Source organism: Capsicum annuum, chromosome 6, assembly GCF_002878395.1.
Source record: "Capsicum annuum cultivar UCD-10X-F1 chromosome 6, UCD10Xv1.1, whole genome shotgun sequence".
Taxonomy (NCBI): domain Eukaryota; kingdom Viridiplantae; phylum Streptophyta; class Magnoliopsida; order Solanales; family Solanaceae; genus Capsicum; species Capsicum annuum.
Window position 1 is genome coordinate 97,602,156 of NC_061116.1, and position 13,464 is coordinate 97,615,619.

At 38.5% G+C, this 13,464-nt stretch overlaps 1 protein-coding gene and 1 pseudogene across 2 annotated transcripts in view; one reads left to right on the forward strand and one right to left on the reverse strand.

The window, feature by feature from the left end:
- The window catches only part of LOC107873221 (probable dual-specificity RNA methyltransferase RlmN), an 18,651-nt gene extending 14,554 nt beyond the window's left edge, over positions 1-4,097 (reverse strand). Inside the window, exons 1-3 of one of the 2 annotated variants that reach the window (XR_007057092.1) lie at positions 3,823-4,086; positions 3,670-3,745; positions 3,449-3,546 (exon numbers count right to left, since the gene is read on the reverse strand). Coding sequence is in view for 1 of the 2 variants with exons in the window: in XM_016719982.2 (XP_016575468.1) it covers positions 3,449-3,546; positions 3,670-3,745; positions 3,823-4,014 (366 nt within the window). In the remaining variant the exon portion in view is untranslated. Of the gene's footprint in view, positions 1-3,448; positions 3,547-3,669; positions 3,746-3,822 lie in introns of both variants that reach the window. The other variant, XM_016719982.2, reaches the window with a different exon arrangement.
- A 2,179-nt stretch (positions 4,098-6,276) lies between these two features.
- LOC107874214 overlaps positions 6,277-13,464 on the forward strand; it is a 13,161-nt pseudogene continuing 5,973 nt past the window's right edge.

Below are 13,464 nucleotides of genomic sequence, written 5' to 3' on the forward strand. Positions count from 1 at the left end.
GGAGAGGTTGGCGGGAATGGGGGTGTGGGAGTGTAGGGGGGACGTGGATAATATGTGGGACAGGGCGGCAACGTGCATCAGGGAGAATGCAAGGGAGGTGTTGGGTGTTTCTAGGGGCCAGGCCGGACATCATCGGGGGGATTGGTGGTGGAATGAAGAGGTGGGGAAGAAAGTGGAGACCAAGAAAGAGGCGTATGCTAAGTTGGTGGAAAGCAAGGACGAAGAAGAGAAGCGGGTAAACAGGAAAGAGTACAAGCTAGCGAGGAAGGAGGCGAAGTCAGCGGTCACGGCAGCTAAGACGGCCGCTTTTGAGAGCTTGTATGCAGGGTTACAGGGGAAAGGAGGGGAGAAAAAGTTGTTCCGACTCGCTAAGGCTAGGGAGAGGAAGGGTCGTGACCTCGATCAGGTGAGGTGCATTAAGGGGGAGGACGGTAGAGTGTTGGTGGAGGACGGTCACATAAAGAAGAGATGGCAGTCGTACTTTCATAGGCTCTTGAATGACGAGGGGGACAGAGCTATTGTGTTAGGGAAACTGGAGCACTCAGGGGAGTGTCGGGATTTTAGCTATTGTAGACGTTTTAAGGTAGACGAGGTTAGACAGGCAGTCTGCAGGATGCGAAGGGGTAGGGCGACGGGGCCGGATGAGATACCGGTGGAGTTTTGGAAGTTCGTTGGAGAGGCTGGTGTAAGGTGGTTGACTGCATTGTTCAATGAAATTTTCAGGACGGCAAAGATGCCCGAGGCGTGGAGGTGGAGTACCATGATCCCCCTCTATAAGAATAAGGGGGACATTCAGTGTTGCAATAACTATAGGGGGATTAAGTTACTGAGTCACTCTATGAAGATATGGGAGAGAGTGGTCGAGGTGAGGCTGAGACGGATAGTGTCTATTTCGGAAAACCAGTTCGGATTTATGCCCGGCCGCTCGACGACGGAGGCAATCCACCTGGTACGGAGGTTGGTGGAGCAGTATAGGGAGAGGAAGAAGGATCTGCACATGGTGTTCATCGACCTGGAAAAGGCGTACGACAAAGTCCCCAGGGAAGTGCTTTGGAGATGCTTGGAGGTGAGTGGAGTACCGCAGGCATATATCAGAGTAATTAAGGATATGTATGAGGGAGCGAAAACCCAGGTGAGGACGGCGGGAGGAGACTCAGAGCATTTCACTGTCCTGACAGGATTGCATCAGGGATCTACTCTTAGTCCCTTTTTGTTTGCGTTAGTAATGGATGTGTTGACGCGGCGTATCCAAGGGGAGGTGCCGTGATGTATGCTTTTTGCAGACGATGTAGTCCTGATAGATGAGACTCGAGGGGGTGTGAATGACAAATTAGAGTTGTGGAGGCAAACTCTGGAGTCTAAAGGGTTCAGGGTGAGCAGAACCAAGACAGAGTATGTGGAATGTAAGTTTAATGACGTGAGGCGGGAGAATGAGGTAGGAGTGACGCTAGAAGCACAGGAGGTAGGGAAGAGGGATAAGTTCAAGTATCTCGGGTCCGTGATCCAGAGTAACGGTGAGATTGACGAGGATGTCTCGCACCGTATTGGGGCGGGATGGATGAAGTGGAAACTCGCATCGGGGGTGCTGTGTGATAAGAAGGTGCCGCCCAAGCTTAAAGGCAAATTCTATAGGGTGGTAGTCCGTCCGGCCTTGCTGTATGGAGCGGAGTGTTGGCCAGTTAAGAACTCCCACATCCAAAAAATGAAGGTGGCAGAAATGCGGATGTTGCGCTGGATGTGTGGACTGACCCGAGGGGATAGAGTTCGGAATGAGACTATCCGGGAGAAGGTGTGACTTCAGTGGAGTGTAAGATGCGGGAAGCACGATTGAGATGGTTCGGACACGTGAAGAGGAGGGGCATGGATGCCCCGGTCCATAGGTGTGAGAGGCTAGCGTTGGATGGTTTTAGACGGGGAAGGGGTAGACCGAAGAAGTACTGGGGTGAGGTGATTAGGCGGGACATGGAACAGTTACAGCTCACCGAGGACATGACCCTAGATAGGAAGGTCTGGAAGATGCGAATTACGGCAGAGGATTAGGGCCAGTTCGGGTCGCTAGTGTAGGGAATTAATTGGTGGGGGTGTATTCCTGTTATGATTCCGTATTCAGTGTTTCGTGTTCCGTGTTCCATGTTTATTACGAATCTGTGTGCTTTCCTCTGCTTTATATTCCTGCATTCCTGCTTTACTCTGTTTTATATTCCTTATGGGTGCCGTATCTATGTTATGTCATCTGCTTCTGTGCTGTACTATGTGTTTGTGTGATATCTCGTGACTTGAGCCGGGGGTCTTTCGGAAACAGCCTTTCTACTTCATCAGAGGTAGAGGTATGGACTGCGTACATCTTACCCCCCCAGACCCCACTAAGTGGGAATACACTGGGTTTGTTGTTGTTGTTGTTAATATGGGGTATCTCAGCAGAGCAAGTTTAACATTAGATGGTACATGGCAGGACATTCACCATATTCAGCAATCCATTGACAAGAGAATTGATTTCTGTTGATGGATAAAAAAGGAGGTTGAAAAGCCAGTGTTATTAGAAATCATCACTTCGGCGCTTGAAGGGACACAACAACGCAAAGCAGGGGCTCTCATGGGTGAAACTGAAGCGCAGACTGCTTCAGCAACAACTGATCAATTCTTAGAATTTGAATTTAAAATTTCTGTTACTTGTAAATTTCCATATACTAAGTATTGCTACTTCTCTTTGCAGAGTTCTCTATTGCTTCCTTCTTCTACTCTCTTAGTCCAATTACTAAAGTAATTGAATAATGATTCAATATTGCGAATACTGCAACTTGATTTTCATAATAGTTGACAAGCCAAATATAAAAGGGCACCCCCATGCACTAAGCTCCTGTTATCAGGGTCTATTGTACATAGTCTCACCCTTCATTAATTTTGTGATTGAAGTTATCTTTTGTGATCTTAGTCGATTTACATTCTAATGATAATCATAGAAATTCTTTAAGTAGAATTAATATGGTCATTATTGTATACTGGATGCTGAAATTAGCAACTTTGAAGCAACTCGATGTTATATACATATATTTGGCACTTCTTGTGTTTTTGGAAAATGTACACTTTACTCCGAAGACATGTGCGCTTTTATTCATGCTTTTCACTTGAAGTCCCATGAGCTCTATGCCTCTACCCTTTTTTTTTTTTTTTTTTGCGTTTTTGGATCTCCATACTGCAAATGGCCAGCACTCCATGGTTAATGGAGGCACCAGACATATACAAATGGAGACGCCACATGCCAATTGGTAAATTGACAATCTAGGGATAAGCTCAGCTGGCCATCTTTTATATAAACTCAATGAAATTACAACAAAACCAAGCAGCCAACTAAAGTTGAGCACACAAGAAAGGGAATTACCTAAAAATTATCCATAGCACTATACTAACAAACAGCATGACAAAACTATAAGCATTCAACAATGTTAACCTTGATGGTCCCATCAGCTGCAGTGACTGCTTTATGAATTGGGGACCTCCCAACCCTCCATCCTGCTTCCTGTAAATCGTTCCTGAATGCCAACGGCACTATCCAATTAACAGCAAACAAATAGTAATTACAAAATGACAGAGCAAGCATAAGTATAAAATAAACAGAATTATAGATAAATTCCCAAAAGTAAGAAAAATATAACAGAAAGAAAAACTCACGCTGACTAAATTCCTCAATTTCCTTGACCTTCCTCTTGTAGAGGAAATGATACAGTTGTTTACCTCTAAAACTTTTCTATGCACAGTAAACAGAGTAATTAATTACATTACTACTTGTTAATGTTTTAACTTTATGGTAACAAATGAACAAACCTGACCAAAGTCGAGGGCAAGTTGCTGAAGTTGTTCCTCAGACAAGCCAAGGAGGAGACGCGACTCCATTTGAGAAGCCTTCTTGAGTGAGTTTACTGTAACGTTCGTAAAAGTGCGAGAGCGAAAAGCCCATGCGAGGGGAACAGAGCAGCCGTACTGAAGGAGACCCATCGCCATAAACACCTGTCTCATGAACCAAAAAGAGCAATTTAAAAAAGAAACGAAAATTAACAAACTCGAGAAAAGTCATACTCTCACCATTTAAGTGTGGAATTTATTTAAAAAAGGAAAAACATAGCCATGCATTTATTTATTACTAATCAAGTGAACGTGTCTAGTGTTGATAAATATAATTATATACAAAGAAATAAAATTATTAAAAATAACAATTGAGTTGTAATAAATATTATATCTATTTAAAAAATATAATTTTTGACACTAAAAATGTTTCATCTTAATCAATAAAACTATACATAAAATAAAAAATTTAATTAATTAAAAACTTTTTGCTCATCAAAGAAGAAATCACATTAAATTAAAAAATAAATATTATTAGTAATCTACGATCCAATTTAGGGTTGAGACTAATATTCAAAATATAAAATATAACAAAAAGGGAGAAAAAAAGTCATAAAATTAAGAAAATACAAATAAAAAAATACTTTGTAAGAATATATTATTATCTTTCGATTTTGTCCAACATCACTCCTTTATCTTGCTACGGCTAATGATCGTACATGGACAAACTTTTTACTTTCTTCAATTACTCAAAATCAATATTGTATATATCTTTAATTAAAAAACGTACATAATTAAATGTAAATATTTACTGATACACTTATGGCAACATCATGATGCATATTAAAAACTTTAACCTCAATTTCTTTGTGACTAATCAATTGGCCCACATATGATCGATCAAAAAAATTATTGCGAGAATTATTTTCTCCTAAATAATAAATGTAGATATATCATATAACTTTTGAAAATAATAAATCATATGTTAATTAAATTGATAGAAGTTATACCTCAATTATCTGTGTTCTTTTGAAGCTTAGAATTTGAATTGAAACTTTTATCCTTACCACATTCTTCTAGGCGAGGTCACAACCTATCAAACATAAATTATGATAGAATCTCAAAAATTAAGGATAGAATCTCAAAATATGATAAATCACATGTAAAAAATCACATAATTAGGCAATCAAACCAACATTTAAAAGCAATAAACAGCCAATAGTTGATAAAAAGAATTTTAAAGTGCAAAGAAAATACAAATACAAATTAAATAGAAAAATAAAGAGACAAAGATTCATACAATTACTTGGATGCTAACATTAAAAAATAAAATTTACTTAATTTGTTTTCTATTTTAAGTAAAATTCTTGTCAAAATAGCCTACCTATTTTTATTAAATTATTGTTAAAAAAGGACTCACAAATTTGATCAATAAATAACTACTAAAGTAGTATTTTGTTAGTATTAAAGTTCATATTTGGTTAGTTCATCGAAGGTGAATAAATAATTGAAAATCAATAGTATTTTTAATTATGTTTAAATAAGGAAGGTGAATTAATAATTGAAAATCAATAGTATTTTTGAGTATCAATATAGAGAGAGAGAGAGACAATACTCTATTACCACCTTGAACTATACGCGAAAAGATTGAGACACACTTGAACTTTAGGAGGGACCTATTACCCTCTGGACTAATTAAAACTGTATTTTTGACAACCTTATTGCCTACGTGGCATATACGTGGCACAAAACTATATAAAGGAGAATCAAGACCATGCTGATGTAGCATGTCTAAGAGACTAGCATTGGCATTCATATTTTTTCTCATTTTTTCGAAATTTTTTACTCATTCTTTTGGTGAAAAAATTTAGATAATACACACATTTATTAGAGAAACAATCTCAATAAGGACTGATTGTTACACATTTTTCGAATATTTCACATTCCATATTAATTAAAATGTTACAATCTTTCACCATCAATGTAAGAAGCACCTTCATTAGCAGTAGATTCAAGGTAGTGGTCAAGTTGATGATCGGACTATCCTGAAGTATAAGAAAAAAGCAAAGGATAAGAGTAGAGAGAGTTGGTAAACTTTTTGTTGTTTAAAGTGTTCAACTTGTTCTTTGGCACTTTTTAATGCCTGAACAGGTGTCACGCCAGTAAGTGTAATCTAAGATACTTGAATATTATTGATAAAAAAACATTGTAAGATTTTATTTTCTCTTGTCAATATTGACTGGACTATACCAAGGATTTGATGTAAAATTATCGGTTCTATGGGATCTCACATGAAGAACTTCTGTTTATGGACTTCATTTTGTCTTGTATATCTGTTGTTTTATAGCTTCGTAGCTTCTCGTGCCTTTCAAATTACCAAATCAAAAAGGGGAAAAAAGAGCTTGTTTTATTTTTTTGTTTTTGTCTGTTAGGTATATGGCCTGTATCATGAATATAAATGAAAAGGAGACGGCGAAGGTATCCTTATTATTTGTTTTTTTATTTATTTATTTTCTTGTAAGGTTAGACTGTGCTTATTTATTTTTTGCTTGTAATTTTCTGTGCAGGAAAAAACAATTGAAGTAGGAATAGCACATTTATAACAAAGACACTAAGATTTACAATCTTGGATGCCCCAGTAACTTTCCTTACAAATTACTTATCTCCTTTACGATGATATAATAGTACAAGTATGAATCTAGGTGAATGATTTTATTTTTCATGAGGATTGGTGTTTACCTTATGTTTTGTAACGCCCTGAATCTGGTACTCGGAATACTACACGGTGCTCATGACCCCGAAGGACCACAAGCTAATCCATGACTGATATCTGTACCTATACACTGCATAATATAACATAATAATGTGGAAACATGCACTGAATGGCCATAAAGTTCAATACTGAACATCATCTAAATGATATAACATCTGTGTGGGGCAATAGAATACCAAAATAAAACTGAACATACTGAAGTCTGAAACATGATATTCTAGAAAGCCTCTAACTGACTAAACTATCTGAGGAAGGAGTTAATGGGATATGTCCTTAAATAACTCCAACTAATAAACTGATTAATGAGATAATAGAGAAATAATCATGTCCTCGAAGGATGAGGACTCACTGCTAACTCTGACTGCTGATATCTGGAATCTACTGATGCTTTGGAGCTCGTGTCTTTGAACCTATGTTATAAGACATCATAGCACAAGTGCGTTAGTACTTTAAATATACTGGTATGCATGTGAGGTAGGCTGAATGCATGGGGTTCATATGCATGAACAATACTGGCTAACTAACTATGAACGTGAGAATACATGCATGTATATATAGTAACTATATCTGAAATCGTGATAACATGAGTATGTTGATGACTAACATGACTAATGACTGAATTCTAATAACTGATAACATGAGTGACTGTATCTGACAGTTCTGAATCTGATGGAACTATCTGAGTTTCATACTATATCTGAGTTAACTGTATCTGACAGTCCTGACTTCTGATGAACTATCTGAGTTCTTTTACTGAGACTGATACTGAAACTGTGGAAAGTAGTTATCTAACTGACATGACCCGTATGTGCTATAATAGCTGAGCTGAGATCCAATCTGTGCCCTGATTGGAAGGGTGTCAATACCGCGTCACTAGTAAGGACAACATGTGAGTAACCCTCACATAACAGGTAACTCTAGTGAGAACGGTGGGAACCCTCATATAACAGGTTAAGCCACCTTATCTACCCTCATATAGCAGGTTATGATGTCTCAACCTATGCTGGCTACATAGTTTTGGAACACAAGGATTGCTTCTAAGAATGACACCCTCATATAACAAGTGAGTACCCATCTTTGGGTTCACTCGGTGCTAATTTTTTCTCCTATCTGAATAGACACTGAACATGATTTACTGAACTGAACATGGATTGAGTTAACTGAATTCCGTCGACTGACGGAATACTACTGATATCTGACAACTGACTGAGTTCATAAGATCATGGAGATTTCCTGAGTCATAAGATTGTCTGAAGTCTAAGGATCGTAGCTTGACTGAGAGTATCGTGAAAATATGACATGGCTCTAGGCACACAACTAAAATTTCGGGTACAAGTACCCCCAGGACTCGATAGAAGGAAACTGACAAAGCATGACTTGCTTAAATACATAATAATAACCATAATGTATTTACTGAAGCATTTTATCAAACATGTGATAGGCATAAGCTTATATATACATGGGGATTTCATGACAACATGCTAGTTAGGCACTTTTCCTTCATTTAGGCATTAAATCAAACATATTGTAGGCATGGTACATATAAACATCATTGTACAACAATTAATCATCATAGTCACATTCGAATTTCATCATTCAAGGGTTTAGTCATAGGTTTGCATGAATCTATATCTATAATAATTAAACCCACATAGAAATTATCACCTAACATGGAGTAGAATTCAATTTCTCATTTATCAACATGAACAAGAACAGCCCAATCATGAAATCATAAAGAAAATTCGTAACTTGAAGTTGAAAAAGGGATTGTTGAACTTCATGGACAAAAGGAGTCCATGAATGAACACTATGCATACCTTAGTTCGTGATTTCGTGAAGATTTACGGTGAAAATTTCTTGGAATTAGATCTTATATGAAAACCCTAGCTTGTTATTGAGAGAAACTTGAGGAAAACTAGTATATTTTGGGTGAAAAGTGGTTGAATCACATGTTAAAGGGCTTAAATAGGGTTGGAAAGTTGACCCTTTTAACCCTGGACACGTCATTTAATTTCTGTAAATTTTTTCCAAACTGAACCCCTGGAGCGATGCGGTGCTATCGCTCCATGTCACTGGAATTTGACAATTGGGAAACTGAGGGATGGTACGATGCGGAGCCATCGTGTTACCCTTCTCTCGCGACCTGGAACTTTTGCGTGACGCGAAGGAAATCATGCTAAGACACTGGAAAAGGACAATTCTGAATTTAGGCCCTACATGATGCACCATTATCGCGGACCCCTACTTGAATTTGCCAAATGCCATTTCCTCTTGTGGCGTGGCTTGCCACTGACTAATATAGCATTGTTTTACGATGGGAACTTGAAATAGTCATAACTTCTGACCCGGTTATCAGATTTGGGTGAATCTTATATCGATGGAAAGTTTATTGAATTTCCCACATGACAAAAAGGGAAAATCTTGTGAATTCCTCTTGGAATAACTATCATTCAATTTAGAAGGTAATACTAGACATTCTTGAGATGAAATTAGCTAGGAAAAAGTATGGGGTATTACAATATCTCCCCCTTGAGAACATTTGTCCTCAAATGAGACTGACTAAGAAGGAAGAAAAGATAACTGACGTACATACTGAACTTGAATAACTGGAATATGATCTCATGACTGACATGACTGAAAAGATGAACATATAATACTGAACATGCATATTTGATGCAAGTGTAACTGATTCATGAATGCATGACTGGGTGTTCTGAAGAACTAAGTTACTCACAATGAGAATGCATGTCTGATGCATAATTATATAACTGAACTAATACATGAGTGCATGACTGAATATGCAATGGTACTTGACACCAAGTTTATAATGGGAACATAAGTATGAAACTGCATACCAAGTTTGTGATGAACACTGAACATGAAATTGAGTAAGATTAAGGAGAACTGTTACCTTGAGCTTGATCTGAGTTGGCGAAGAAAAGGTGAGGATACTTGGTACGCATGTCTGCCTCTGATTTCCAAGTAGCTTCCTCGACGGACTGATTTCACCAAAGAACTTTAACTAGAGGGACTTCTTTGTTTCTCAATCTACGAGTCTGATAGTCTAAGATTTCGACTGGAATCTCTTCATAAAAGAGAGTATTCTGAACACCAATGCTCTAAATAGGGACTACAAATGATGGGTCACCTATACACTTCTTGAGCAAAGAGATATGAAAGACTGGATGAACTGAGGATAGATCTGAAGGCAATTTAAGCTCATAGGCTACCTTGCCAAAGCGACTGAGAATCTTAAAGGGACTGACATATCAGGGATTGAGCTTTCCCTTCTTACCGAATCTCTTCACTCCCTTCATGGGAGAGATTTTTAGATATACATGATCACCAATCTCAAACTCGAGATCTTTTCTACGAACACCTACATAAGACTTCTGTCGACTCTGAGCAGCCCAGAGTTTTTCTCTAATCAACTTGACTTGTTCTAAGGAATCAAATACCAAGTCAAGACCTAAGACTCAGGGCTTACTAACTTTGAACCAACCAATTAGAGATCTACATCTCCTACTGTAGAGAGCTTCAAATAGTGCCATCTAAATACTGGAATGATAGCTATTATTGTATGCAAACTCAATCAAAGACAAGTGGTCATCCCAACTTCCTTTGAAATCAATTACACATGCCCTTAGCATATCTTCTAAAGTTTGAATGGTCATTTTTGCTTGACCATTTGTTTGAGGATGAAAGGCTGACTAAGATGAACTTGGGTACCAAGACCCTTTTGGAATGCTTCTAAAAATGAGAGGTGAACTAGGTACCTCTGTCTGAGATAATGGACAACGGAACACCGTGCAATATTACCAACTCCTTGATGTAGAGTTTCGCATAATCATCGGCTGAATAAAAGGTATGAACTGGAAAAAAATGAGCTGATTTGGTCATTTTGTCTACAATGACCCAGACTAAATCATGCTGATGACGAGTTCGAGTTAAACCCATTACGAAGTCCATGTTCACAACTTTCCACTTCTAAGTAGGAATACTGAACTCCTGTATGGACACACTAGGCTTCTGATGCTCTGTCTTAACCTGCTAATATGTAGAGTACTTAGCTACAAACTCTGTAATATCTCTCTTCATCCCACTCCACCAATAGATTTCTCGCAAATTGCGGTACATTTTTGTGGACCCTGGATGAATATAGTAGCGTGCACTATGTGCTTCTGCAAGAATTTGCTGCCTTAAGTCATCTACACCTGGAACACAGAGACGACCCTGACAACGAAGAATACTATCTCCCCCTTGGAAGAAAACCTCTATTTTCTGATCCTCAATTGACTCTTTCAACTTGACAAGGCTGAGATCTCTATCTTACTTTTCTTTCACCTCAGAAACTGGGATGATTCTGAGCTACTCTGAACCCATATATCACCCTTATCTGTATCGACTAAGTGAACGCCTAGTCTGGCAAGCTGATGGACTTTCTGAGCTAACTTCTTCTTACTGTCCTCAACATGAGAAACACTACCCATGAATAGTCTACTAAGAGTGCCGACCACTATGTTGGCCTTGCCTGGATGATAAAGAGCACTCATGTTATAATCTTTCAAGAGCTCTAACCACCTTCTCTGATAAAAATTGAGATCTTTCTGATAAAACACATACTAAACACTCTTATAGTCTGTGAAGACATCTACATGAACTCCGTAGAGATAATGCCTCCAAATATTCAAGGCAAAGACTACGACTGCTAACTCAAGATCATGAGTAGGATAGTTCCTCTCATGGGATTTAAGCTGTATGGAGGCGTAGTCTATGACCTTACCATGCTTCATGAGGACACAACCTAGACCCACTCTGGATGCATCACAATACACTACAAACCCATCTAAAATATTTGGGAGAGCTAAGACTAGAGCTGAGGTGAGTCGAGTCTTCAACTCCTAAAAACTCTTCTCACAAAGATCTGACCACTGAAACTTGACTTTTTTTTGAGTCAATCTGGACATAGGGGATGCAATAGAAGAAAATCTCTCAACAAACCATCTGTAATAGTTGGCCAATCCCAAGAAACTCCTGATATCTGATAGAGAGATAGAGTGAGGCTAATTTCTTATTGCTATATTCTTTTGAGGATCTACTCTAATGCTATCACCGAAAATAATGTGACCAAGGAATACTACTGACCTTAGTGAAAATTTGCACTTACTGAATTTGAAAAACAACTAATTATTTCTGAGAGTCTGAATTACTGTTCTGAGATGGTCTACATGATCGCGTTCATTGTGGGAATAAACCAAGATATCATCTATTAAGACTATGATGAACCTATCTAAGTACTGCTTGAATACACGGTTCATCAAGTCTATGAAATAGGCTGGGGCATTCGTAAGACCAAATGACATGACTAGGAATTTAAAGTGACTATACCAAGTATGAAAAACTATTTTCGAAATGTCACATTCTCTAACTCTGAGTTGATGATAGCTGGATCTGAGGTCTGTCTTAGAAAAATAACTGACACCCTAAAGTTTGTCAAACAAGTCATCAATTCTGGGAAGAGGATACTTGTTCTTGACCATGACCTTATTGAGTTGATGGTAGTCTACTCACATCCTAAGAGAACCATCTTTCTTGTGCACGAATAATACTGGAGTGCCCTACGGGGAAATGCTGGGCCTGATGAATCCCTTATCTAAGAGATCCTTCAATTATTCTTTCAGTTCTCTGAGTTTTGTTGGTGCCATTTTCTATGGAAGAATAGATATAGGCTGAGTATTTGGTAGAAGATCAATGGTGAAGTCTATTTCCCTTTCAGGAGAAATTTTTGAAAGATCTTCGGGAAAGATATCTGAGTATTCACCTACAACTATAACTGATTCAAGGCTGAGAGTTTTGAAACTAGTGTCTTTAACTCGAACAAGATGATACACACATCCTTTAGATATCATTTTCCTTGCTTGAAGGTAGGAAACAAGCTGAACCTTGAAAGCAGATACACTACCCTTCCACTCAAGGACGGGTTCATTTGGGAACTAAAATTGGACTATTCTATTTTTGCAGTCAATTATGGCATAGCAGGAATGAAGCCAATTTATACCGAGAATGACGTCTAAATCAGTTATCTCTAATTCTTCTAAGTCTGCTGAAGTGACTTTATGAAATATCATAATCGGGTATTCCCTGTATACCCGCCGGGCTATGATGGTTTTACCCACTGGGGTAAAGACTAAAAAGGGCTCTACTATGATTTTGAGACTGATTCTAAAATTGCTTGCTATATAAGGAGTGACAAAATACGAAGAAGCTCCTGGATCTAGCAAAGCGTAAATATGCACATGAAAGATCTGTAACATACCCGTAACCACATCAGGAGAACTTTTTAGATCTTTCTAGGACTAGAGAGCATATAAACAATTTAGTCATTGCCCACTAGTAGCACTGGAGATGGCACCCTGCTGATTTGGGTGACCGGACTGAGCTGAGGAGCGATTTTGTTGACCTTGAGGATTTGGCTGAGGACAGTCTCTGACTCTATAGCCTGGCTTGCCACATCCGAAATAAATACCATTGATAGCTCTGCTAATACCCTAATGGTGTTTGTCATAAGTTTGGCAAAGAGAATAGGTGTGGGCACTGCTAACACTGCCCTGGGACTTAGAGCTTAGCGCTCTATCTTTGTTATCCTCTCTAAACTTAGCAACTGAAGCACTGGCTGAAAAAGGATATGGAACTAGTGACTTATGATAAATCTAAGAGCGATTGCCTCCCTTTGACTTAGGCTGACTAAAATTAAAGCTACCTGTCCTAGCTCTCTTATTCTGCTTCTCCCTCTGCTTAACCTTCTGCTCCTCTATCCGTTGAGCATGAGTCATGAGCCTGGCTATTTTTTA